Here is a 27,566-nt window from a genome sequence, read left to right on the forward strand (position 1 = left end):
ATACGGAGGGGACACGGCGGGACACGGGGACGGGAACAACGGGCAGGATACGGGGGGACACGGAGGACACGGAGACACGGGACTACTGGAACAGGGCGGGACACGAGAGATACGGGAGGAACACAGGGACGGGATACGGGAGGAGCACGGGAGGGACATCGGAGGGACACAGCGGGACACGGGACGGACACGGGCGGGACACGGGAGAAACACGGGGCACGGCGGGACATGGGAGGGACACGGGAGAAACACGGGGCACGGCGGCACCGGCACCGCGGCTCGGAACCGGAACGGAGCCCGAAGCACGGGGCTTTAAATGGCACTGGCCCCGCATGGTGGAGCTTTCAAGGGGGAACAGCACCGGGCCCACGGCCCCGCACGGGGAACGGCACCGAGCCCGTATCCCGGGGCTTTGAAAGGGGAACGGCACCGAGCCCGCATCCCGGGGCTTTGAAAGGGGAACGGCACCGGGCCCGCATCCCGGGGCTTTAGAGCGGGAACGCCACCGAACCCAGACCCTGTGGTTTTTAAACTGGGAATCACAGCGAGCTCTCGAGATTTGAAAAGGGAATAAAGTCAAGCTTTGTACTCTTAAGTTGTTGATGAACAGCTGGAGCTGGGCGGTTCTGGGTAGGGGACTGCAGTGGGAGCAGCCTGCGCTAGGATTGGTTTTTGTTTAAGTGACCCCGATCGAAAGGGAGGGTCTGGCTCAGAGCCTGGGACAGAGCAGGAACCCCGGGGAAAGGGAATGGCAGCAGCGGGGGAACAGCTCTGACCCTGCTGCCAACAGAGCCCGCCAAGGAACAGAACTGAGCCGGGCACGGATGGGCACGGGGAGGGCAGAGCTCATAAATGGGGTGGGCACTAATTAGAAGTGATGTAATTTGTAACCAATGAATGTCGCTGTTGTTATAATGCATAACTAGTGCAGGGTAGATGATGGGGCCTTTCAGACTGGAAATAAAGCACAGAATTCCCTCATGGTGGTGTGAGAACTGGAGGCACCAGGACGGAGTCTGTGATGGGGACAACACAGGGCTAACACAGCCCCCGCTGAGGAAAGAAGAGGCTGAGCACAACAAGGCTTTTTTCAAAATCAGTAAAACTTTATTCTATTTCCATTCTTTGCCATTAACAGAAAAAAAATTGGAGAAAGCAATGTTTTGTTTTACAAAGATAATGCATCTCCCAGAGAAGAAAACCCTAAATTGAGAATAGAGGTAACATGAAAAAAAAAAAAAAAAACCAAACAAAAAAAAATTAATCAAAATAAAAATAAAATTAAAAACAAAACAAAACAAACCCAAACCAAACCACAGTACTGCCCTCTATTCCAAAAAGTAACTCCTGATCTTTTTGGTTACAGTAATACTTAGACCAATCATTCAGTTTTCTTGCTTGATAAAGTGTGACTGGGGAAATGGAGGGAGGGGGGCAGGGGAGAAAAAAAAAAACCAAAATAAAATAAAACCAAATAAAACAAACAAAAAAAAACCAAAAAAAAAAAAAAAAAAGCACACAGACATCAACTAGTCACCTTGATGAAAGTCTCAATACAGCTATGGAAAGCCTAAGTATTTATTCTCTTACAGTACACTGGGTGCCGGCTGCAAAAAGAACAAAAAAAATGTATCCACTTCAGGCACAACTTCTTTCTTTTTAAATTTAAATCAGTAAAAGAAACTGGGTTTAGAAGCTGCAGTGTTCTAAGCAGCAGCAGATTTGTGCATTGTTTTAAATATATTTAAATTACCACACTGATGGCACACCTCAGCCTTATGAAATTCTGCACTGTCTGTTCCAGAACACTACAAAATCCACCGACCCTGGGAGAGACTTGCACTGAGCTCTAAGGACTGGCTAAAGGAGTCAAGTTAAATGAACTAGGAAAACACTGTAACATTTGGCCATCAACTCAAGGTATCTGAATGTTTGTGGAGATCTGATAGAAACAGAACTTATTCCACCCTCACACGTTCCTCAAAATTTGAGCAGAGTGAGCTGAAGTGAGTCTTCCCTTCCACTCGGGAAAGGAGATAATGCAACTGAGCACTAAGGCATAATAAACCTTGGCCAAAAACAAGGATAAAGCATAATAACTGTAGTGCAGAATTCCACAAGGTCTGCCCGAGCAGAGCTGTCTATGTTTACTCACAGAGGCAATGGAGATTGCAGTTACCAGTTGCGTTAAATGCACCATTCAAAACAAGCTTCTAAAATGTGATACTATAAGGCGCCACCTTAAAGTTCTCCAGAATGCAACTGTGCAGAAATTTAAAATGGTTTCGTAAATTTAATTTTAAACATAACATGAGAAGGTGTTAAAACTGGTGGAATAGCTTCTGAGAATTTGGAGGAAGGGGTGAACAGGGAGATATTCAGTACCCTTCGGCAGCCCCACCGCACGGCCCAACGCCGCCGTGGGCTGGGGATCAGTCTATAACACCAGCCTGGCGGATCTTTCTCTCTGCACCAAATCCCTGCAAGCAAAACAAAACACACTTTTAGCATCACACAACCATGGTATCATTTAGGCTGGAAAATTGTCATGGGTGTATTTTATGAAAAATCCTTTCATTAGGATCTTTTCTCCTGAGAGGTGAGAAGCTTCAGTTTCTTCATGTTTTGCTGCTTTGGAATGTGATCTGGAGAATTGTTTACCCAGCACGTGAAATTGGTTTTACTTTATGACCTATGACAGCCACCTAGGAGCTATAAGCCACCAATGACAGGCTATGAGCAGTCACAAGATTTTATTATCATTACTTTCTATTCCTTTCAAGCCTCCTAATGAAATCCTTTCTTCTATTCTTTTAGTATAGTTTTAGTATATAATTTTCTTTTAACATAACATATATCATAAAATAATAAATCAGCCTTCTGAAACATGGAGTCAAGATTCTCATCTCCTCCCTCATCCTGGGACCCCTGTGAACACCACCACAGAAGATGATATAAGGGTCTCCTCAAGCTCTTGGAGATCTGTATCACACCCAAGATAACTCAGCTACCTTAGAAGGCATAAAATCAGCAGGATGGCTTCTGTGGCAGTGTTGGAAACAAAAAAGTTCTAATAAAAGGCAAAATAACAAAACTCTTTATAGAGAAAAACCGAGACAGGTGCAAGAAGTTCTTGCTCCTAGTAAAACATCTCACAAAAGCCATTAGTTTCTGTGTTTTCTTCTTTTTCTAGCAAATTGCTCAGGCAAAACTTTTTGGCTTCTATCCAATTGGCTATCCTTAAGTTTGAGGTAAAGTCTCCCAGGTCCTATGAGGTGTCTTTTTTGCAAATTGAAGAAAGAAGTTCCTTTTTAAGGAGACAAAGGATAGTTACATCACTCCATCAACAGGAAGCACATTCCTATAGGAAAAGGAAAATCATCAAGTCCAACTGCGAACCTGGCACTGCCACTGGGCTTTGAGGCAGAGCCTGGTCTGTTCCACCCAAGCAGTTCCCTTCTAATTAGTCATGTTTGTCTTCACAAACAGAGACAGCAACAAAACAGGTTCTCTGGGGTGTTCTTTGTAGTCCAAACACAACAGAGATTCCAAACACTTTTCTCCTGCTTATCAAGAAGTGCCAGAACGTTGTGTGAAAGCCACGTCTAGGTAAACAGACTTCACTTGCTACCTCTGAGGTTTATAAATGAAGAGCAAACTACAACAGACAAGACAAACCATGACAAAAAGGTTCCAACCCAGGCAGCAGTGGGTTGCTTCTCTCTCCTGTGCTCTTCTGAAAGCACAGCACACAGGGCACAGCGTGACCGTGTTCACAGGGGTCTTAGGATGAGGGAAGAGATGAGGATCTGAGTCCATGTTTCAGAAGGCTGATTTATTATTTTATGATATATATTATATTAAAACGATACTAAAAGAATAGAAGAAAGGATTTCATCAGAAGGGTAGCTAAGAATAGAAAAGGAAAGACTGAATAACAAAGGCTTGTGCCTCGGACAGAGAGTCCAAGCCAGCTGACTGTGATTGGCCATTAATTAGAAACAACTGCATGAGACCAATCACAGATGCACCTGTTGCATTCCACAGCAGCAGATAACCATTGTTTACATTTTGTTCCTGAGGCCTCTCAGCTTCTCAGGAGGAAAAATCCTAAGGAAAGGATTTTTCATAAAATGTGTCTGTGACAGACACAGAGCACACACAGCACACAGCAGTGACACAGGGCACACACAGGGCACACACAGGGCACACACAGGGCACACACAGGGCACACACAGGGCACAGCAGTGACACAGGGCACACACAGGGCACACACAGGGCACACACAGGGCACACACAGGGCACACACAGGGCACACACAGGGCACACACAGGGCACACACAGGGCACACACAGGGCACACACAGGGCACACACAGGGCACAGCTCACAGCACAGACACAATCCACCCTCACACAGCACCGCTCCCTACAGAACAGCAGCAGCCACAGCTCAGGCCCCCCCAGAGGCAGCACTGTGTGTTCCCCTGGGCAGGCAGGCCCTGCAGGGCTCTGCCCTGCCTGTGTGGGTACCTTTGAGTTGTCGGGGCCCCGGGGCTGGCGCAGCACCGTGAGCCGCGGGGCGTTGGCATCGTCCAGGTTGATGCTCTTTAGGCGGTTCACGAGTCTATCGGGACGCGGAGCAGCCACGGCCTTGGCGCCTTCGCTGCAAGAGAGCACAGGCAGGGCAGGGTCACCCCGGGCTGGCCAGGGCACCCCAGGCTTTGCCAGGCCTTGGGCACGGTTATTTATTGTGCAGGATTGATGCTGTGTGACAGCAGACCCGGCTGGTGGGCTGGCACTGCCCCAAACCTTGCTGTCCACGCTGGGCACTGCACTAGGGGAGCTCAGTGATCTCCAGAGGGTGTTCTTTAGGGAGCACAGGTCTGGTATTTACTCTCATGCACATCTAACCAATGTTTCCTAAGTTTCCATTGCCCAGAGAAGCTGTGGCTGCCCCATCCCTGGAAATCTCCAAGGCCAGGCTGGATGTGCCTGAAGAGCAACCTGGCATAGTGGCAGGCATCCACAGCAGGGGTGGAACTGAGATGGTTTTTTAGGTTCCCTTCCAACCCAACCCATTCTGTGACTCAACTGCAATAATAAAGACTTGCAAGTTGCCAGCATATCATGGCAGAGCATTAACATCTCTGAAGATAATGGGCACAGAATTTTGAAACAAAAACATTAGCTTTCTGTTATTACTCTACTGCTATCTCAAGCTTAAACAAAATACAAATTATGCAGTCTTCTTCAAGTGTATATATAAAAAACCCCCATCACTTGTAAAAAATGCCATGCCAAAAAGAAGAGTCTCTAAAACATGAGTTTTCTATTTAAAAATTAAAGCTGCTCTTAAGGAAAGAGATGGCAGCACTGTGGAGTGTGCTGGCCAGTGGCCAGCATCCACACAGGAGAGCCATCACTTTCCTTATCATTAACTTCCACTTGCAAGCCTGTATCCAAATTCCTGCTACAGGGGGAGTTTAAGAACAGGTTAAAAAAGGAACAATGCATCTGTAATTAGAAGAGCTGGGAGTGCTGCTGCTGCCTGCACTGGAAGAGCTGGGAGCTCTCAGGTGTCCTGGAGGCAGCTGGAACCCAGAGCTCCTGCTGCAGGAACATCCAGCTCAGGCAGACCAGGCTGCAGGGCCCTGCTGGGATGCAAACACTGGCCAGGGTCACTCCTTCCATCCCAGAGCCTCACCAGACACGCCACACGTTGCAGGCACTGCATTTTCCTGTGCGCTGGTTCAGGATTACGGAGAACTCCACTTCATCCCCAGCCTGGAGCTCCACGCCATCCTGGACTTCTTTGACATGGAAGAAGAGCTTTTTGCTGTCACCAACTTCATAGTTAATGAAACCAAACTGAAAAGCAACACATCACAACATTACTAATTTGCTCTGCTCCAGACAAAGGCAGTAACTTACTCATCACTGTAGTTTAACTACTTCTAAATAAAACTTCCAAACTGTGCTGCCTACTAGAACTGGAAATACAATTTCTGCAGTGATCAGAACATTCTGTATGGAAACAACATTTCTGGAAATCCAGGCACTCTTCCTGGCACTGTAAAGTCACATTTAAATCCTGAAGTCTATAAAACAAGTTTTGAAAACTGCCCCCAAGGGCTGGCAGCTGCATTAAACAGAGAAGAGCAGTGCCTCAAGCTCTGAGACTCCACCCTGAAGTTACACAGCAGCAATCACTCAATTTTAGGCCTGTCACTGGGATAAGAAGCCATTCACTTCTGTTTTCCATTCTACTCATGTACAAGCCAGGAATACTCATCCAGCCTCTCCATAAATGACTGGAGATTAGTGCTGCATGGTATCTGTAAAAACAGACAGCATTTGCAGCATTTAACTTTTTAATCATTCCAAGATGCAACGAGGGCAAAGATCAGCCTTTGCATTTCAGATGAGCTGTAATCACTGACTGCTCAGTGCTGTGAAGAAGCTCCTTCCAGAAGCAAAGTACGTGCATGTTTTGTTTTTCTGAACACTTTTTAAACACACTGTGCAGCAGAAACCAGTTAGAGCAATTTCTAAGACATCTCAAAGCCAAATCTTCAGAATTATCTGCTGCCCAGCAATTCTGATGTTTCAGCACCAAACCAGGCTCTGAGCCCACCTTTACTCAAGTCCCACCAGGGTGGGTTACACCACCAGCTCCCTGGAGTCCTGAGCAATCTGTCTGGGCAGAGCTGCCTCAGTTCCAGCACTGAGGTGGTTCTGAGCTGCTCTGTGCCAGCTGGAGCAGTGATTCCCATGCCCAGGCCCTGTGCCAGGCTCACTCACCTGGTCCTTGACGCACTCCACGGTGGCCCTGCGGAAGGGGGTGATGTTCACAGCCATGGTCTGCGCGTTCTGGCCCAGCACACACAGCTGGAACTTTACTGTCTCCCCCTTCTGCAGACAGTCACCTTTGTTTGCCATGCCAACAATTCCAAAGGGATAGACCTCTCCTTTCATTTCACCTGGGGGGGGAAGCAGGAGACACAACTGAGAGGCCTTTGCCACTTGATATCAGATTTCAAATACTACAAATCAGCTTAGCTGTGTGGATGCAGTTTGCAGTGTGAATAAAGTCCTCAACAGCTCTTTTTACAGTGCATTCAACTTGTGCTTTTGTGGAAAGAACACTTAATTAAAAGGAACCAATCTTACCATCCTCCATGACTTCAATCATGCCCTGGTACTCTGTCTGTGTGGGATCTACACTCCTCAAGGGACGAATTACTTTACCAGAGTAAACAGTTGGATCAGCTTCTTCAGTGATACCATTCACTGAAAAGAGACAGAGAATAGAGGAATGGGATGTTTTAATCATAGTTTATTTTAAAACTGATTTAAATAAGTGATTCAGACTGACCAGGAGTCAATGTTTTGCATTACATGACAATGAATCAAAATCATACTGATATACCATACATGGAGGTAGAAAAATTTTTCTCAAGAAACTTAAGGTCAGGAAGCTTGAAAAGCAAATCAAAGTGTTTCCTTCCTTTCTCTTCCACATTCCCTACTCACTTTATCATCCAATAATGCTGGAGAATGCATTTCCCCCCACCCCCAAGTCCTCAATACCCTCCCCCACCTGCCCTGCTCCTGCCATCTTTCCCCTGTGAGGAACAGCACAATGGGTGCAGGTACTGATCTGGCCAGTTCTGCCATTCAGCCTCTCCTTATAACCCCTAATGAGGAGGACTGAGGACACTAAAGGTTCACAGAATTGCTGCAGTGCACAGAACTGTTGGTCTGTGCTTGTGTGTTCTCTGCAAACACAGGCAGCAGCTTTCAGGGAACCAGTGACCACCCCACACTGAGCATCTTCTTGCTCTCACTCCAAGTGTAAATGGATCATGAACAAACTTCACCCCCAGCACGTGCCAAGAGCCCTGCAGACAGAAAATACCAGGTACAGCCTTACCTGCATGTGTTTTATTTACTTTCTCTGCACTAACTTTGTTTCCTTTGCCTTTTGACAAGCTGTATTCCACAGTGTCTCCAAGTTCCAGGCTATCGATATCACCACAATATTCACTACAGGACCAGAATGAGAAACAGTTTTCCTTTATTTCCATGACAACAGTGATGCTCACCCAACATCCACATCAGTTATCAGAAATTATTTAAATCCCTCATCAGTTCACAAGGAACCTCCATTCAGGAAAATGAAGCATTTAAATACATAACACAACTGGTTTTCTTGGCTGGGAATTAGAGGCACAGAACACCAGGAGTGCTGACTAACAGAAAAGCTTGAACCAGTCCAACAGAGATGATAAATAAAACTGTAAATATTTAAGCATATATATAAATATATTATGTGTGTGTAAAGTGCAAATGGGTTCAAAACTCCACACCATCCCACTTCCCATACACAGACACATCATGAAATAATAAAACTGTCATTCACCTGTAGTGGAAGAAGATCTCCTTATCATGATTGGCTGTTTCAATAAACCCAAAGTTATCTTTCAGGGCTGCCACATAGCCCAGGAGCCTCTTGGAGCTGTAGTTGCGTCCCAGCATCCTGACAGAAACAGCCGTCTGCAGCCCGGTCCTCTTCACCTCACACACACAGAACTCAACCTGGGGGGACAGGGCCATCAGTGCCACACAGAGAGAGGCAAAGAAAACCAAACACATTCAGAAAAATGCAAAGAAAACCAAACACATTCAGTACCAGGCAGAAAAATGCAATGAAAACCAAACACATTCAGTACCAGGCAGAAAAATGCAATGAAAACCAAACACATTCAGTACCAGGCAGAAAAATGCAATGAAAACCAAACACATTCAGAAAAATGCAAAGAAAACCAAACACATTCATACAGTAGAAAAATGCAATGAAAACCAAAAACATCAGTACCAGCGAAAATCAATAAACCAAACACATTCAGAAAAATGCAAAGAAAACCAAACACATTCAGAAAAATGCAAAGAAAACCAAACACATTCAATACCACACAGAAAAATGCAATGAAAACCAAACACATTCAGAAAAATGCAAAGAAAACCAAACACATTCAGAAAAATGCAAAGAAAACCAAACACATTCAGAAAAATGCAAAGAAAACCAAACACATTCAGTACCAGGCAGAAAAATGCAAAGAAAGCCATGACCACCAAAAAAACCCCCAAATTCATTTTGAGGCTGTGCAGCTCTGCAGCAGCACCTGGTCTCTGCAGGAAAGTTATTTCCTAGTCAGCTTTCACCCCTTAACCGTGAGAAGTTTTCTGTCCCTGGGGATCAGCTCCTCTCCCTACACTGCTCACCAGTGGCCCACAGTGGGATGTGCCTCACTTCACTCCTTGTTTCAGTTTTTACAGACAATAACCAGTAACCAGAATGGCTCCTGAGGGTTTTGTTGCTCTTCTTAATCTCCAAGCTTTTTCCCTTTCCATTGTCCCTCAGGTTAATATGCTCATGAGGGAATATTCCCCTTCTTTAATAACCATCTTAGTCTCTATGCTAATAATTTCCTCTTGACAAGCAGTGTCCACTTAGTGATAAAAATTCTTTGTTAAAAAAACATCATTTAGACAGTAAGACATTATTTCCACCTATACATCACCAGGTTGGAGGGTATTTTTTACTCATTTAAACACAACATTGCAGGTGATGCCACACAGATGCCTTGTCCTCCATTTGTTCCAAGTAAAGGCAAAGAGAAGCTCACACTCCACAATGCCCAGAACAGCATTTCCCAATAGTACACTTAATTCTCTTACCTTATCTCCTATCTGGGGATTAGTAGATCCTTCCACATCCTTGGCCTGGTAAGGAATGGTCAGTTTTACTCCACAGTCATCATACACAATTATTCCATCTTCAGCTTCCTGAAAACAAGAGGTCAGAATTCAGCAATCAATTCAGTTTCCTACACACAGCTCAAGCACTGCTCACTGGAGTTTCAGTGGTTTTACAATAACTGCTCAAAACCACAACCAAACTCTGGGTAAGGAGATTTAAACGATGCCAGACAGTATTTTAAAAGGCAATGAAGTATTGCCACCAGTTCCAGCAAGCATTTGTTGGAACTTTTAAGTGTTCTGGCATTGTTTAAAAAAGCAGAACAAAAACAGTAAGACTGTTCCTATGAAACTTAAATAATTCTATCAAGAATCTTGTGTACTGAGAGGCAGAAAGAAACTCCCCATCAATTTCCTGGAAATGATCCTCAACAACAATATGATCATTAATGATTATCAACAATATTTTTATTATCTTCTTCAGAGCAGTTCATTTTCACTGACTGCTCTCATCAGCTGTAGTTCACTCTATACAGAATGAACAGTGCTTCAAACCCAGCTGAACTAGAGATCTGAAGGAATCAGCCTGAGTCTGCAATGGCAGGAATGAAGGGGAGCAGCATTACCTTCTCTTTGCCTTTGTTTGGGCTAGTGGCTTTGGCTGGAGTGGCTTCTTTGTCTATAGTGCCCACAAAGCGATGCTCTGACTGGGTGTGGAAGGAAACCGTGCCCTTGGGGAGCTTTTTGATCCTTATGGCATGGTTCCTTTGGGCAGACAGCATATCCTGGAAAAGAAATCCATCAGGTTACAGACACACTGGGCAGAATTCCCTTAACTGCTGAGATTTTATAGGAGTTGAAATCCCACTTACAGGAACGACGGTGAACTCTACTTCATCAGAAATATGGAGCTGATTTCCATCCATGATCTCACTGAAGTGGAAGAACATCCGAGCATCCCTGTCCACACATTTAATGAAGCCAAAGCCATCCCTCATTGCTGCAATCACACCCTGGAAGAGCCAAACCAACAGTTACAGTTTCATGCCTGGTATGTGACACCTGTCCAGCTGCTCCATGGGTCAGGAGTGGGCAGAAAGGCCTGAATCCTGGGAAAACACTTGGATTAAGCAATGTCCTTCCTTGCAAACCCTGCTGCTCACAGCTCTAGTCAAGCTGGAAGTTCTTCCCACCTCATTTCTGAAGTCAACTCCAGATAAAGAGTGCAGTGGAGAATATTAATTCAAGGACTGAAGTTAAAGAATCTGCCAGTACAGAGGACACAATGGGGAGCTCTGCAAACACTGTATCATCTCTAGGAGAATATGAAACACACAAACACACACTAAAGGTACAACCATCTATAAAAACAGGAGATAAAATCAGTGTTCAGAGGAAAGTTTAAGAGAAAAACCATCAGATTTCCAGTCACAAATGAAGGAATGATAAAGAAGCTGTTAAACAAGACTCCCATACCCATGGGTGTGTTTTGGGAACACACTCCCACGTGACACAGGAGTTTAGTGACCTTCCTGATAACCACTAGGAATGGAATGCTGAGTGATAAACAGAATATACTGACAAAAACCCAAACCCTAGTCTGGGTTTGAATTCCAGATGCTGCCAGAATGAAGGCAGAATTCATTAACACATTGCCTAAAACCCAGTTAATACAGAATTCAGCAAGGCTTAGGATAAACTCAGAGGATCTGAATCACAGTGTACCTTTCACCTTTAGGAAAATTCCTCTCTTGAACAGCTTTCACAAACTCCAGCAAACCACCCAACCTTCCTAGAGGCTGCCAGCACCTATCACCCCCACGGGAGCTCAGCTCAGGCAGGCAGGTGTATGCAGCCAGAGCAGAAATACAACAAGTCTATAGGATAGAAACCCAAAATCTCAAATTATGAAATCACAACTCAGGGTTTTTTAAAACCAAGGGACAATAATTCACAGCACACTGATGTGACAACACTAACTGAACTCCAAATTGCAAAGGAAAGCAAAGTCACAGTCTAGCTGGAACAGAACCAACATTCCAAGTTACAGGAATGAAAGATATTCTGTAATGCTCATTAGCACATCCACCTTAGTCCCTGTAATCCACAAAGAGTTTCTTGTACTGAGAGAACTCTGCTCTACCATCCTTCTGCTTGACTCTCAGATTGGCCAAAAAACTTGAAATACAAAAGCTCAGAGTCTCTCCTCCAACTGTTTACACTTTTCACTATCTGAACCAGGGTAGTCCCAAGGTCTCCAGTTTTCCAAAGAAAGATGAGTATTTTCCTCTTTACACTCAAGTATGTGAATTTTTAACTGTCAGTTCAAGACTACATCACTTCTGTCTGCTACAACCAGCCAGCAATCCCATCCAAGCTCTAATTTCCTAATATAATTTCACTTAAATGTTAAAAAGTAGTTAAGACTTTATTCTTTTAAGGCAAAGATGCAGAGCATTAATTCTGAATTTTCTGCTTTGCTTGCACTGCAGGTCCCAGACCTGGATTTCAGAGCAGGCAGTGGAAGACATGAGTGATTTTTCTATCTATTGTAGAAGACAGCCCCCAACTCATGTTTTATTTCACTTCCCCTCAAGAATTAGAAACATTTAGGTACTTGCCATTTCTCTGGTTTCGTTAGTAAACTGGAAAGTGTTGGGGAGAACCTCAATGTTGGTGGCTCGCTCCAGTTTGTCGCGCCTGTCCGTGGAAATGTTGAACCGCACGTGGTCGCTCTCCAGCAAGGTCACCTTGGATTTTGTGTCCTTGTCCCCAAAGGGAAGCTCCTTAGGAATCACAAAGTCCACTTTGATGCGACCAGGTAATGGATCACTCTGGGGACAGAAAACAAGGGAAAGCTGAGTTCACCTGCAGGGCTCAGCACAGGGGTCCTGCCAAGTCCTGCTGGACTCAGCTCTGCTTCATCTCCACCACTCCTCATCTGGAACTTGCCCAATGCAAAGTGGCTTTTGGAGCTGAAGGTTTTTTAAGCCCCCACCATGTCCTGCTGAAGGAATTCTCTATGTCTCTGTTTGCTCTGGGGACAGAGAACCCAATGAAACCAGAGTTCGCCTGCTGGACTCAGCTCTGTTCCATCTCCATCACTCCTCATCTGGAACTTGCCAAATGCAAAGTGGCTTTTGGAGCTGAAACTTGGATTAAAGATTTTTTAAGCCCCAGCCATGTCCTACTTAAAGGAATTTTCTTTATTTCTCTATTTGCTCTGGGGACAGAAAACCCAAGGGAAAGCTGAGTTCACCTGCTGGACTCAGCTCTGTTCCATTTCCACCACTCCTCATCTGGAACTTGCCCAATGCAAGGTGGCTTTTGGAGCTCTTGGTTGGCTTGAAAGTTTTTTAAGCCCCCACCATGTCCTGCTGAAGGAATTTTCTCTATTTGCTCTGGGGACAGGAAACCCAAGGGAAAGCTGAGTTCACCTGCAGGGCTCAGCACGGCTGAGTTCACCTGCTGGACTCAGCTCTGCCCCATCTCCACCACTCATCTGGAACTTGCCCAATGCAAGGTGGCTTTTGGAGCTGAAGGTTTTTTAAGCCCCAGTCATGCCCTGCTGAAGGAATTTTCTCTATTTCTCTATTTGCTCTGGGGACAGAGAACCCAAGGAAAGCTGAGTTCACCTGCTGGACTCAGCTCTGTTCCATCTCCATCACTCCTCATCTGGAACTTGCCCAATGAAGGTGGCTTTTGGAGCTGAAACTTGGATTAAAGATTTTTTAAGCCCCAGCCATGTCCTACTTGAAGGAATTTTTCTCTTTTGCTCTGTGGACAGAAATCCCAAGGGAAACCTGAGTTCACCTGCTGGACTCAGCTCTGCTCCATCTCCACCACTCCTCATCTGGAACTTGCCCAGTGCAAAGTGGCTTTTGGAGCTCTTGGTTGGCTGGAAATTTTTTAATCCCCAGCCATGTCCTGCTGAAGGAATTTTCTCTATTTCAAGAATGAAGTTTAGAACCATAACACTTCTAAAATGCAGGCACTTTCTTATTAAGTCTTCAAAACACCCCAAAGTTTCCCACAGTAACAGAGACTCACCTAAAACCTCAGTGGAAGTGCTCATGAACGCTCCTCCAAGTCAAACACTGCAGCCCAAAAGCCTCATTAATTGTTAATGCTCACAAGAATCCATAGATCTGGCTTATCCCAGCAAATATTTTTCCCTTTTCCCCTAGTCTTGCTTTAAGGATATGTCTAACTCCACAAAAAATATAGCAAGTATTTGGAACAATAAATCTGAAACATTAAACACACACTCCATCATGTACCACTACCCTAACTCTTCCTCTTTGAATTTGAAATTAAGAAAAAGAGCAAATCTTAATTCTGACATGATGCTTATGCAGCAAACAGGTACTGGGAAATGGGAACAAATGTTTCCAGTTATTGACTGGAATTCAATACAATCAAACCAGCATTACACAGATTTATTTAACTATTGAAATTCACCTGGTTTTTGCTGGGTACTTTTGGAATTACTTTGGTTACAGTTCCTTCAAAATGTTCAATGCTGATATCTTCAAAAATGACAGTTCCTTGAGGCAGCAGTCTAACATCTGTTGCAACTTCTTTACCCTAAGAGCACAAAATCAGTCAAACACCCAAAGAAAAGACAGAAAGTACCAGACATTTCCCAAAGAACCTCAAAGAACCTCCTCCCCCCTTTTTCAGAGCTGGGAAAGCAGAGAGCTGTGCAGTTATTCCCCAGGACCTTTGCTTCCGTTTTACTGGATTTCGTCTTACATTTCTGTCTTTGATTGTAAACTCCACATCATCACCAGGCTGTAAGGTTTCTAGGTCACCTTTAAATTCACTATAATGAAAGAATATCTCCTTCACGACATCACCTCTCTCAATAAATCCAAAGGCTTCCTGTCAACAGAAAAAAACAAAAGTGTTGAATTGTCCATTATTGAACATACCAATAAATCATCTGACAGGTTCTGGTAAACACAAAACAATCTCTGAATCCCAGCACAGCACTTACAGGTGTACACAGCTGACTGCCACAAGAAATATATAAACAGAAATAAATGGAACTTTCTTTGTTAAGAGGAGTATCAGTATCAAAGATGAGCTGTTTAAACCATTTCACACAATTTACACCTGCAGCCCAAGCTGTTAACAGCTCTAAACAACTTAAATATTACTTTGAACAGCACTCTTCAAAATAGCATTTAATTGTCAAATGAAACTTAAAATCACTTACTTTCATGGCACAGACTACTCCTTGACAGCGAGCTTGTTTCTTTTTTAAAAGCATAATGTTACGAGCACTTACAGCACCAGTACTAGAGAAAAATAAAAAAATAATAATCTGTAAACTCAAAACTGAAACAATAACTAAGACTGTACTTCATATAATAGTTCTTGAAATATGTATGAGTTCTGCCTGACTACTAAAAATATGAAGCCAGAAAAGTAATACCAACTTACTGTTTATTTGTATCAATTATAAAGTTTATTTTATCTCCTGTTTCCAGCTGTACATTTCCTTCAACATCCTCTGGGGTGTAAGTCAGGTAAAATACTTCCTGTAAATTAACATTAATTAAAGTTATTCTATTTGCAGGGTAGTTGTTTCAAAGAACGATGAACACAATTGTAATAACATTATCTGCTTAATTTAGTGAGAAAATCAACAACAATAAACATGGCATGCAAAACATTCTTTTTCTGTCGTGCTGTTTTGGTGAGTATGTAACGAGCAGCTTAAGTTGAAAGGTTTTGTACATGACCATTTTAAAGGCCAATTTCTACAGGTTAGAAGTTCAAGATAAGGATAGATGAACTTCACCAAGTTTAAAAGAGAACAATTATTTGGCTCTAGGAAGTTCTCCACAGATACAAGCAAGCAAACTGTCTCAAAACCTTTAATTTTTGTAGTAATTACCAAAGCATGCTTTTTTTTTTTTTTTGCCAAAAACTGCACAGTTCAGTGCAGTGCCAATTACCTACATTAAATTGCTTTTTTTTGTTGTTTTATTTTGTCATAGACCACAATGATGGACCAGTGAAGAGTTCAAGTAAAATACGCAAGCTTTACCCCATTACGTTCGTAGCAAACACTCCCTGTTGGACTTTGACCCGGGGCAGCTGGAGATTTACTCTCTAAATTGTGAGGAACAGCACACACAACCTACCAGTCAAAAAAAAAAAAAAAAAATCCATTGCTAGTCATTTCAGGAGTGGCATTGTTGTACATAAAATTAATCTCAGTATCCTTTACTACACACTCAGGGAATGCCACATTGCAAGTTTTCAATCTCACAGAACCCCTCCTGGCTCTAAGAAGTGTTTGGAGCCAAGTAAGAGCTCAAAATGAAAATTTGAATTTTTAACAGAGCACACTGAAATATATTTCAGTGTAATTATGGTAGTTAATACCCAGTCTCAATTAACCCAGTTTTCTGTACTGGAGAAAAGAAAGGAAATGATGTAGGTATAGAAAACAGGCACTAACTTGTCCATTTATTCGTTCTTCAGGTAATATTTCTGGCTTTATCTTCACCAATTTAATAGCAATGGGTTTTCCAGTTCGGCGGTCAGAAGACACTTCAAACTCAACATCGTCTGCAACACAAACAGGGCAATGCTGAGAGTGCTGCCTGGGATTGGGGTTTTTACAAAAATCACCAAATGGCTGAGTTTAATTCACTGTTGTAGCCAAACACAATCAAGTAGAACTCAGGTCCTTTTGTTACACATGATTTGCAAAAATTTTCTGGTTATTCTGTTTATTATCTCCTGTTGCCAGTGAACAATTCCAGTGTAATTCCACAGCAATTCCCTCCCCCTGCCTTGCTCCCTGTACAGCAGACTCTGAAGTTCAGACAACACAAACAAAGGCCACAAAACAGCTCAGAAACTTCACTCTCATGGTGATTATCAGCAAGAGGTTACAGCCTCCTCATGCTGAAAAACACCATCCTCAAACTAACCAAACAAACAGGGAGCACAAGAGGTGAATTCTCCCTCAGTCTGAGTGCCTGCCTCCATCTCAGCTAAGTTTGACCTAACACTGCACAAGTTTGTACCACAAGCTGCACCAAGTGCCAGAAAGGGCTCCCAGCAGGAGCAACAAATTATTCACAGGTGTTTTCTTTACATTACCAGTGAAAAAGAACAGGTTGTGGGGGAGGAAAAGTGCTCTGAAGAGTTTGTTTTGATTCTTATGACTTCTTTTTCTTTTAGTTACTTTTAGTAAAATCTTTATATTCTTTTAAAATTTTAAATCTACTTTACCTTTCTCCTAATTCTATCTAACAACAAGAAATAAATACCTTAATAATTAACCAACACAAGCTCACCACACTCACTAGCACATTAATGAGGAAATCTCAAAATTAGCAAAAACTGAAATCAACAAACCAAAAACCACCTGGCCATCCTCAAACTAACTCTAACCAAAGAAAAAGAGAGCACAAGAGGTGAATTCTCCCTCAGTCTGAGTGCCTGCCTCCATCTCAGCTGGACAAGTTTGACCTAACACTGCACCTTTTCCTTCTCCACAAGCTGCACAAAGGGCTGGAAAAGATTCCCACCAGGAGCAGTGAATTATTCACAGGTGGTTTCTTTACATTATCAGTGAAAAAGAAAAGATTGTGGGGGGAGAAGTGCTCTGAAGAGTTTGTTTTGATTCTTACTACTTTTTTCTTCTAATAAAATTTTCTTTATACCCTTTTAAAATTTTAAACCTACTTTACCCATCTCTCAGCAAGAAATAAACACCTTAATAATTTGAAGTTCACCACACTCACCAGCGCATTAATGAAGAAATCTCGAAATTAGCAAAAAACTGAAATCAACAAACCAAAAACCACCTGGCCATCCTCAAACTAACTCTAACCAAAGAAACAGGGAGCACAAGAGGTGAATTCTCCCTCAGTCTGAGTGCCTGCCTCCATCTCAGCTGGACAAGTTTGACCTAACACTGCACAAGTTTGTACCACAAGCTGCACAAAGGGCTGGGAAGGGCTTCCACCAGGAACAGTGAATTATTCACTGAGTTTTTTTCTTTACATTATCAGTGAAAAAGAAAAGATTGTCTGGGGGGAGAAGTGCTATGAAGAGTTTGTTTTGATTCTACTTCTTTTAATAAAATTATCTTTATACCCTTTTAAAATTTTAAACCTACTTTACCCATCTCTCAGCAAGAAATAAACACCTTAATCATTTGAAGTTCACCACACTCACCAGCGCATTAATGAAGAAATCTCGAACTTAGCAAAAACTGAAATGAACAAACCAAAAACCACCTGGCCATCCTCAAACTAACTCTAACCAAAGAAAAAGAGAGCACAAGAGGTGAATTCTCCCTCAGTCTGAGTGCCTGCCTCCATCTCAGCTGGACAAGTTTGACCTAACACTGCACAAGTTTGTACCACAAGCTGCACAAAGTGCTGGGAAGGGTTCCCACCAGGAGCAGTGAATTATTCACAGGTGGTTTCTTTACATTATCAGTGAAAAAGAAAAGGTTGTCTGGGGGGAGAAGTGCTATGAAGAGTTTGTTTTGATTCTTTTAATAAAATTATCTTTATACCCTTTTAAAATTTTAAACCTACTTTACCTATCTCTCAGCAAGAAATAAACACCTTAATCATTTGAAGTTCACCACACTCACCAGCGCATTAACGAGAAAATCTCAAAATCAGCAAAAACTGCAATTAAACCAAAACCACGAGACCCCAGAAGCAGCAGAGGGGTTTTTTGTGCCCAAGCTCAGGTACCTCCTACTTTGAGCTCCTGCAGGTTGCCGTTGTACTGGGAGCAGTGGAAGAAGAGCCGGGCCTGCCGCTCCGAGCACTGGATGAAGCCGTACGAGGTCAGCAGCTTCTCGATGACCCCGGTCTCGCGCAGCGCTGCCGAAGTACCATTGGGGTACCCGTTGTGTCCATTGTTGTGGAGCAGGTTTGGATCAAAGCTCATCTGGGCCACACAAAGCAAACAATACTGAGCATCAGATTCCTTCACATCCTGTCCCATTTTATTTGCCATCTGCATGGCAGCTGTCTTCTGTTCAGTGGGCAGTTTTCCTTATCTCTTCCACAACCACTCCTCCTTCCAGGTGGGATAATTATTATTTTAATATCAGTAGATAATTTTAATTTTAATAATATTATCTGCTGATAACAGCTATTGAATGTCACTGCTTGGCAGACAGGAACTACAGCATCCCATTGGGAGATGGGAGCCCAGAGGGAGGAGCCAAGCATTCCTACCCGGATATAATCTGGACATTTCAAGCATTCCTACCTGGATACAATCTAAGATTTCAAACATTACTACCTGGATATAATCTGAAATTTCAAACATTCCTACATTGATATAATCTGAGATTTCAAACATTCCTACACGGATAGAATCTGGAGATTTCAAACATTCCTAACTGGATACAAGCTGAGATTTCACACATTCCTACCCGGATATAATCTGGAGATTCTGGAACACCAGCACAGCTTCTGCACTGGATTGCCCAGAGGAGCAGCAGCTGCCTCTCCTTCCCCTGGATCTTCAGAGGCAGAGACTGCACCTTTCTCCAGGATCCCTGCTCCAGCAGAACCAGCCCTGACACTGCAGGAGGGCTGAGCCACAATTCCAATGGGGCTGCTGCCAACAGCCTGACCCACAGGGTGTCAGGCTGGGTTCTGACTCTGGCAGTGTTGGTTTAGTTCACTGCATTGTTTATTTTATCCTTTTATTTTCTTCCCTATTAAAGAACTGTTATTCCTGCTCCCATATTTTTTGCCTGAGAGCCCCTTAATTTCAAATTTATAGCAATTGGGAGGGGTGGGGAGGGTTTACATTTTCCTGCCTTCCTTCGCAAACACCTGTCTTTCAAAAACATCCCCACAACACAGTAAGAGCTTGTGTAGTTACTGACACCTTCCTAAAATGTGTTTTAAGAATGTTCCTAAAATGTGTTTTAAAACCAGCAAAAGAGTTGAGCTTTTTTAACACAGTAATCCTTAAAATTTATATAGGCAATATATTTATAAAACAAGCCAGAACTGTAACACCAAAACAAAGCTTGCTTACAACAAAACAGACTTCTGGAATTTTTCAAGTATTACACCTCAAAGTACTCCCACATTCGCTGTTTCACACCAGAGCCTGAAAACATCTGAAGTATCTGCTCTTCCAAATTAAACAGGTGATTAGGAAAATGCAACAGTTCTGAATCAACACAATTAGGTTCAAATCCCTGCATAGTTTCTCCCTAGTTCATGTGTTCAGCCTTTCATACTAAAAAATGCTTTTAAGTAATTAAACAGTTTTGCACAGTTATGGAATTAATAACCAGAATTTAACATTCCTGTGGCATAGAAGCTCAAGTGCTAGAAAGACACAGAAAATTTGAAAATAGCACTAAAGGTGTAATGAACTCCTAAATTAAATGACATATTTTATGGGGCATTTTTTCTTTTCAAGTCACAGATTCACCCTTGAAATATTCCCAATCCCTTTACCAACTCATTGGCTTTTTTGATGTACAAGTCTCCTTTTTAAAGCAGAGCACTTGGACTTACAGGCTAGCAATTAAATCAGTGAAATGTATTATACCTCACTGAACACTGCAATTCAAGAGAGCCAACTGAAGCAACCCTCTTCCCTCCAAACATCTCAAAATATACAGGATTATTTATTAGTTTCCAGAGGTTTTAATTTGGAAACAGAATGAGATCATATCAGTTTTCTGCTTTCCTGCTGCAACAAGCAGAGAGCTTAAAAATTACTCAGCAATGTGTTTAGTGGAGATAAAAGACACCTGAGCAACTTGTAAAAGGGTCTTGTTTCTCACCCTAACACAGCCAATGAGTTATTCAATGCATTAGAAGGCACAGCATTCTTATTCTGCTGTTTGGAAATCAGTTTAAAGGTGATCAAAGAGCACCAAAAAAACACCTGCTGTGAAGTTCTTGGGGAGAAATTTTTGGTTTTGGAGACTGACATTAAAAAAAATAAAATTGGAAACAAGAACACAAAGTAAAGATTGGCAGTGTTTTGACCTCCAAGAGGAGGAGTCTGCTTCAGACCCACATGGGGCAGATGTAAATGAAGAAAAACACAAATAACAGAAGGTGGGGGAGTGATCTGAGGGGGCAAAGGATGCCAGGACAGTGTGTAATGGTGCCCATCCCACAGCACTTCCACACCACACTGTTACCACCCAAGGCTCTCTAAGAATTCCCTGAACTGCTCAATCTGCTGTGATATCATTGCTGTAACACACACTGCTTATTTCCTTGCTCTGCATCTCACTTTTCTGTCCCTTCAAAACCAGTAACAACCTCTTAATTTCAATCAATGCTGAACTCTTATTCTTACCTGTCCAACCTGCAATAAGCAGCATAAATCAATACCCTGAACATGTTCAAGTCATGAAATAGTGCCATGTCAGAAAATAATGAATCAGAAAATTAGAGACACACAGAGAGCTCCAGCCCATCCCTCCTCAAAGGCCTCCTGCCAACAGAGGCAGCCATGGCTTTGTCCAGCTGAGTCCTGGGGACCTCCAAGGACAGAGGTTCCACCTTTCTGGGGTCACTGTTACCTCAGCAAAGATTTCCCTCCCCTCCTGTCCAGCCTAAGCTGCTCAAATGACAAAAGCCACAGCATCAAATCTCTTTTATGCACTAGATTATGTTTAAAGGACATTTTCTCTGAGTATTTAACAAAAAACACTTAATAAATCTGTTAAGATTTACTGACTAGGTCCTGCCTGTCAGCATCATGCCATGATAATAATCCTCATCTTTTGAGGAAGGCAACCCCAGGACACTCCACAGCAGAAAATGTCCTTGTGGGAACAAAACAGCTCAAGTGTTTTAGGCTATCCTAGAGTCTGAAATACTTTTCAAAAATAAACTGGTCCTGCAAGTAGGGTGGCTGGAAGAAGAGAAAATGATATGTTATTATACCTTCTGCCAGGAGAATTACAGGCCAGAGCATTTAACCCATTCTGGAAGCTGGAATGAGCCAAAGGCTCCTGTGAGTCACCAAATGGCCACCTCACCTCTGACACAAGGGAAGCAGCAAGCAGACACCATGCCTCACACATGAGCTAAAGTTACATCAGAGAGAGAAAATGGCAAAAATCTGGATTAAAACTTGGCTCAGAATAGCCTCTGTTAGGGTTAGAAAGCCACAGTGCTTCACCTCCTGCTCAGGCTACCCCTGCATGAGATCATTTGAACTGTCTGAGTTTAAAGGAGCACAGCACAAAGAACTCCTCAATCCTCTAAAGCCTGACAACTTCAGTTCAAACAAAGATTCCTCAGGTGGCACTGAAACCTCCTGTACAAAGATACTATTATAAAGTATCAGCTTTTCCAGATAATTGTCAAATTCCTACATCTTATAACAGGAATATGAACTATTAACCCCATCAAAAGAAATATTTAGAGAAAGAAAAAAAACAACTGTGCTGTAAGATTAAGATACTAAAGAGAAGTTATTTGAGAAATGGGATGGAACCACAAACCTACTGTTACTAAAAGAGAGAAACACCAATAATCAGCTCTCAGGGTTATAAGTATTGTTACATAGAACCACACTGCAGCTACTATGGATTCACCAAAATAAATGAATGTAACAGCAAAGAGTCATGGAACCAATGAATGGTTTGGGTGGGAAGGGGCCTTAAATATCATTCTGTTTCACCCCCTGGCATGGGCAGGGACCTTCCACCATCCCAGCCTGCCCCAAGCCCTGCCCAGCCTGGCCTTGGGCACTTCCCAGGATGGGGCAGCCCCAGCTGCTCTGTGCCAGGGCTTCACTATTAAATATTTATTATCAAGAAATATTAAAAAAACCCTCACCAACACCACCCCCTTCTGTTAAAAACTTAGTAAGAACCAAGCTCAAAACCACAGCTACAACTCTTTCCCCAGCATGTGCACCAACCTCGCAGTGATATTCAAATATTGCACTTTCAGTAGTATTTGCCGATTCCTCTGTTTCAGCACAAGTTTCTAAGGATGAAGACTGCTATTCTTTTAAAAAAGGGAACAAAAGGAAGAGAGACAAAAAGAGAAAGAAAAAGATAGCAAAAGAAGGTGATCTATCAAGCTCTAGAGAATACAAGTGCTGCTGCCCTGGGCAGTTTCACTACAGCACTGGAGAAAACAAAGACTACTATAGCAGCGTCGGGACGTGCTCTTTTGAAGCTGTTGAGTAGGCACAAACTTCTTGTTTCAGATCAAGCCTTGTATCTTCTTCAGTGTAAGTTGCCTCTTCTTTGGTCTTGAGTTGTTACAATGTGGTATACTTAGATTCTTTTTCCTGATCTGAACTTGAAGCAGCAGTTTCAGGTGGTAAATTCTGTTCTGTTCCACTTCATACTGGAGAAAGGAGAAAGACACACACACTGAGTATGACTGTGAAGGAAATTCTCATCAAATCACAGAATGGATTGGTTTGGGACCTTAAAGACCATCTACTTCCAAACCCCCTTTCACATCAGTTCTAGGTCTTAATAATAGGGACATTTCCCCTACAGGAGGTTTAATCCATATTAATAAAAGTTGTTTTACAGATATATTTGGCATTCTCACTTCCAGTTCTGTTTTCCAAAAGATTGGTTGACTCCAAGCCAGTGAGATGGCATTTCCCACTCTGAACTTTTCAGACACACTTAAGACATCTCAGGGAAGGTCCCAGTGTGTACCATTAAATGTCAACTTCATTTTGATCATTAGGATTTGATCCATTAGCAAACCTTAGTGCTCCCATCAATAACTTTATATGAGTGCTTATTAAATTATAGCATAATTTATATAAGTGCTCACAAAGATCCTCAGAGGAGCAATAAGATGTATATATACATAGGAATTAAAATTTCCTGATTACTTCTGATCCAAAGTTAAGGACTAGTGATACCTGAAGCACATTTAGAATTGTATAAAAATTAAAGGAGTTCTCAATTATGTCTACAGGCACTGCATGTACAATAACACAGAGCCATTCTCTGGACTTCTGAAACAGTTTTTTGTAAAATGCTGATTCCATATGATGATATTTGTGCAGCTAACACCAGGAGAAGCCTTTCTGCACCAGTTATTAATTAGCAATTAATTCCCTCCTAAAGTTTTCCAGTGCCACTTTGTCTTTTCATGAGAAAAGCAGTTTCAGCAAACTACACAAAACAAAACCTTACAGAAATAGAAACCTTCCTTGAGAAGAAATCAAGTTTGGAGTTTGTTGTTTACTCAGTGGATAAGGGGAAAAAAGGGAGGATATTTTTGTGGACAAAAGCGGGTGAGAAACGCCACAGCTCTGTCCTCAGAGATACACTGGCAGTTCTGCACTCATCTACAGGCATGAAAACCAGAGCACAACTCTTCCCCAAGTCATTCCACAAGGCCCACACCAAAAGAGAAAAAATATGGACAGAGCCCATTCATTTCTCCAGTGTGGCAGGAAAGTGAATTTCACAACTTACACTGAGCTTTGAACTCCCTCTGGTGATTTCAAAGAGTCATTTTAAGTGACTGAAACCTGAATGCAAAGATACTTTAAAGTCTCACCCTCACCCCAGTGAAAATGCTGAGTGAAGGCAGCTATTGAAAGAACCCCAAATGTGCAAACTCATCTCCAGTTTTACTGAAGTTTGTACTTCAGTGATTTTCCCCAGCTGAAGCATCTCCTTCACTGAGAATTTCCAGCTGAAATGAGTTTTCCTGTCACACACATAAAATAGATTAAATAAATTGGGTGAGGGCTGTTCAAATCTGGTGTGAAAGGTTTGCACTGAAAGATTAGATTATAAAATATTATAAATTAGAAGACACAAAGCTATTGCAAAGATAACAGTATCACTGCTTTTCCCTCACCTCAGCATTACACTGGGGCAACTGTTACCACAATCTTCCAGGACATGTTATTTTGGGGCAGCATTTCAGCTCTCAAATGAGCACTCTGCATCCCAGGAACTGCTCTGACACACTTGGAATCTTCTCACATATTTTATCTCACTTAATTAGACCAATATTATTAGAGCTCTCCTAGAGATGTAACTCTTGTCATATTGCATTTATCATTTTTTGGCCATAAAATATATCACTTTTTCATTTTATAATCAAAACACCTCATGTGATCAAATAAGACTAAAGCTAATTATATCAATTAAAGTATTAAAGGAGTAAAGGCATAAACTTTTCCATTAAAACCCAATCTGATTTGATAACAAGATGGGTTTACCCCATTTAAGTTCTTTAAAAAAAAGCTCATCAAGCAATCATAACACAAGCAAAAAGAAATCTCACTGTGCTCATCTGCCTCAAATTCCTTACTTTTTAATTCAGCTACTATAAATACTCCTCCAAATGGTAAACACCCTGAGCAGCTGCCCAGCCCCCAAGTCTCAGTGCCTTCTGCATTTGTGTATTTACAGCTCAAAGATTTAATGTAAAGACAGGGAAGAGCTGGGCCCTGCTCCTGAGGCCTCTCCTGTGCAGATCCTGCTAAACGACAGCGGGTCACAAGCCAGAAATCACCGAGAGAGCCCCACACGGAGCCTGCCCCATGACAGCATTGTTCTGCTTCCCATTTTCTTCACAAAAAAGAGGCAACTGCAAGGACATGCGTTCTGTGCATCAGAGCACGTGCTTCCAGAAACAGCCTGAGATAAAATGTGATAAAGATAACACTTCGTCTTCTCAGTGTGTACACAGATCCGCGAGATCAGGCTCCTCCATCTCTTTTCAGATGGATGTTGGAAAGCAGCACTGAGCTCTGGGCACCCCAGTACGTGACAGCTTTGAGACGAGCCACCACCACAGCAGTGAAGTCCTTGTCATGTCAGGGAAAAATACATATATGGGGGGAAAGAATTAAAAACTACCAAGGACATCTGTGAAGAATGTATGGAGAAAATCCCAAAAAAGTCGTTAAAAGAAATATCGGGATTTTTTAAGGGTTCTGCGGTGCAGAGACGAGCCCCGCGCTGGGTATCGGTGCGGACAGCAGAGAACCGGCCCCGGACCGACGGAGCCGCCCAGGCCCGGTCCCCGCCGCGGCCGCGCTCGCTGCGCTGCACCAAGATGGAGGCGGCGGAGCGAGGGGCGGCCGCGCCGAGGGGCGGCGCCGGGGCCGCCGCCAGCGGGGCCGCCGTGCGCGGGGGCGGGCGGCTCCGGCCGGTGACAGCGCCAGGGCCGTTCGGGCAGGCCGGGCCGGGGGGAGCGCTCGCCCCGCACACAAAGGGGGGCGATGGCGGCCGCTCCCCGCACACAAAGGGCCGCGGCCGCGCTGCGCCGGGCGGGGCCGCGCGCGGCACGCCGGGAGCCGCCGCCGCCCCTCCGCCCGCACGGCCCCGCCGCCCGCCGGGGCCCGGAGCCCCCGCGGCGCCGCCCCCTCCCGGCGCGGCCCGCGAGCCCCGGCGGCTCCCGGCACGGCCGGTCCCAGCGCGGCCTCGGCGCCGCCGCTCCCGGAGCCCCGCGGAGCGCAGCGCGCACCCCGCGCCCCGCGGCCGCCGCTCCATCCCCGCACCGCCGGCCTAGTAGGCCGCACCCCCCAACCACCCCCCCACACACACCCCGCGCGCAACCCCGGCGGGGCTCCCGACGCGCTGCCCCGGTACGGGCGGAGATCCGCGGGCGCAGGTCCCGCGGCGCCCGGAGCCCGCCGGGGCGGGCGGGGGTGGCGGCGGCGCCCGGCCCGCACTCACCCCAACAGCTCAGCGCCCCCGCTCCAGCGCCGCCATGAGCAGCACGGCACGGCACGTAGGAGAGAAATCACGGCGCTCTCGCGAGAGCCGCCCGCGGACGGGGGGGGAAAGGGGCGGGGCCGCGCGTGCGCGCCAGGAGCCCGGCGGGTGGCGCTCGCGGGCACGCGCCAGAGGGGATGGGGGGGCAGTGAGGGCGGCAGCGCCCCCGTGCGGCCCGGGGAGGGAGAAACGGCTGAGGGAAGAGAGAAAACCCCGGGAGGGGAGAGGAACCCTGTGAGGGGAAAGAGAGCCCCGGCTGAGGGGAGACACGAAACCCGGGAGGGGAGAGGGAGAACCTCAGGGAGGGGAAAGAGAGCCCCGGCTACGGCACAGAGCCCCGTCTGAGGGGAGCGGAACCCCGTGAGGGGAAAGAGAACTGCGGCTATGGCACAGAGCCCCGTCTGAGGGGAGACGGAGAACCTGAGGGGAGAGAAACCTCATGAGGGGAAAGAGAGCCCTGGCTACGGCACAGAGCCCCGTCTGAGGGGAGAGGGAGAACATCAGGGAGGGGAGAGGAACCCCATGAGGGGCAAGAGAACCGCGGCTGGTGGCACTGACCCCCGCCTGAGGGGAGACACAAAACCTTGCCTGAGGGAAGAGAGCGAGACAGGCACAGAGAGAGACACAGAGAGAAAACCCCGGCTGAGGGGACAAAGTGAGACCGCTGAGGGGAGAGAGAGAGAAAAATCTCGGCTGAGGGGATCGAGAGGCAGAACCCCGGCTGAGAGGGGACAGAGCCTCAGCTGAGAAGTAGACAGAGAACCCCAAATGACGGAGGGAGAGCTCGGCCCGGGCCAGGCAGCGGGCACACCGCAGGCCTTCAGGAACTCCCTTTGGGGGGACGCCTCACTGCAGGGCTGGCAGAGCCTGAGGGGGACATGAGCCTTGTGCTCGCTGAAGAACCGGAGGATCAGTGGGAGACGCTTTGAGGACAAAGCAGAGCATTTCCAGTCCAGTTTCCAACACAAGTGGAGCAAGTTCTGAAAATGCCCAGCAGCCCTCAGGAACTGTGTACAACTGCCAGTCACAGATTCCAGTTAGAGATCCCAAATGGAACATGGAGCTAGCTGTGGCAGGGGTGTTTAGG

At 44.6% G+C, this 27,566-nt stretch overlaps 1 protein-coding gene across 1 annotated transcript; it reads right to left on the minus strand.

The window, feature by feature from the left end:
- Positions 1-1,121: 1,121 nt before the first annotated feature.
- On the minus strand, positions 1,122-26,526 carry CSDE1 (cold shock domain containing E1). The gene is made up of 20 exons (XM_064733276.1): positions 26,441-26,526; positions 22,681-23,117; positions 18,504-18,702; positions 16,238-16,347; positions 15,821-15,913; positions 15,211-15,308; positions 14,984-15,065; positions 14,518-14,646; positions 14,224-14,349; positions 12,384-12,596; positions 10,635-10,775; positions 10,389-10,547; positions 9,742-9,849; positions 8,423-8,598; positions 7,934-8,046; positions 7,171-7,290; positions 6,802-6,980; positions 5,705-5,868; positions 4,531-4,663; positions 1,122-2,480 (listed from the first exon to the last, which is right to left on the minus strand). Exons 3-20 carry the CDS (start codon positions 18,700-18,702, stop codon positions 2,433-2,435), a joined length of 2,391 nt encoding a protein of 796 aa, XP_064589346.1. The 5' UTR covers positions 22,681-23,117; positions 26,441-26,526; the 3' UTR covers positions 1,122-2,432.
- Between the last annotated feature and the right edge of the window lie 1,040 nt (positions 26,527-27,566).

The sequence above is a fragment of the Zonotrichia leucophrys genome, chromosome 26 (genome assembly GCF_028769735.1).
Source record: "Zonotrichia leucophrys gambelii isolate GWCS_2022_RI chromosome 26, RI_Zleu_2.0, whole genome shotgun sequence".
Taxonomy (NCBI): Eukaryota; Metazoa; Chordata; class Aves; order Passeriformes; family Passerellidae; genus Zonotrichia; species Zonotrichia leucophrys.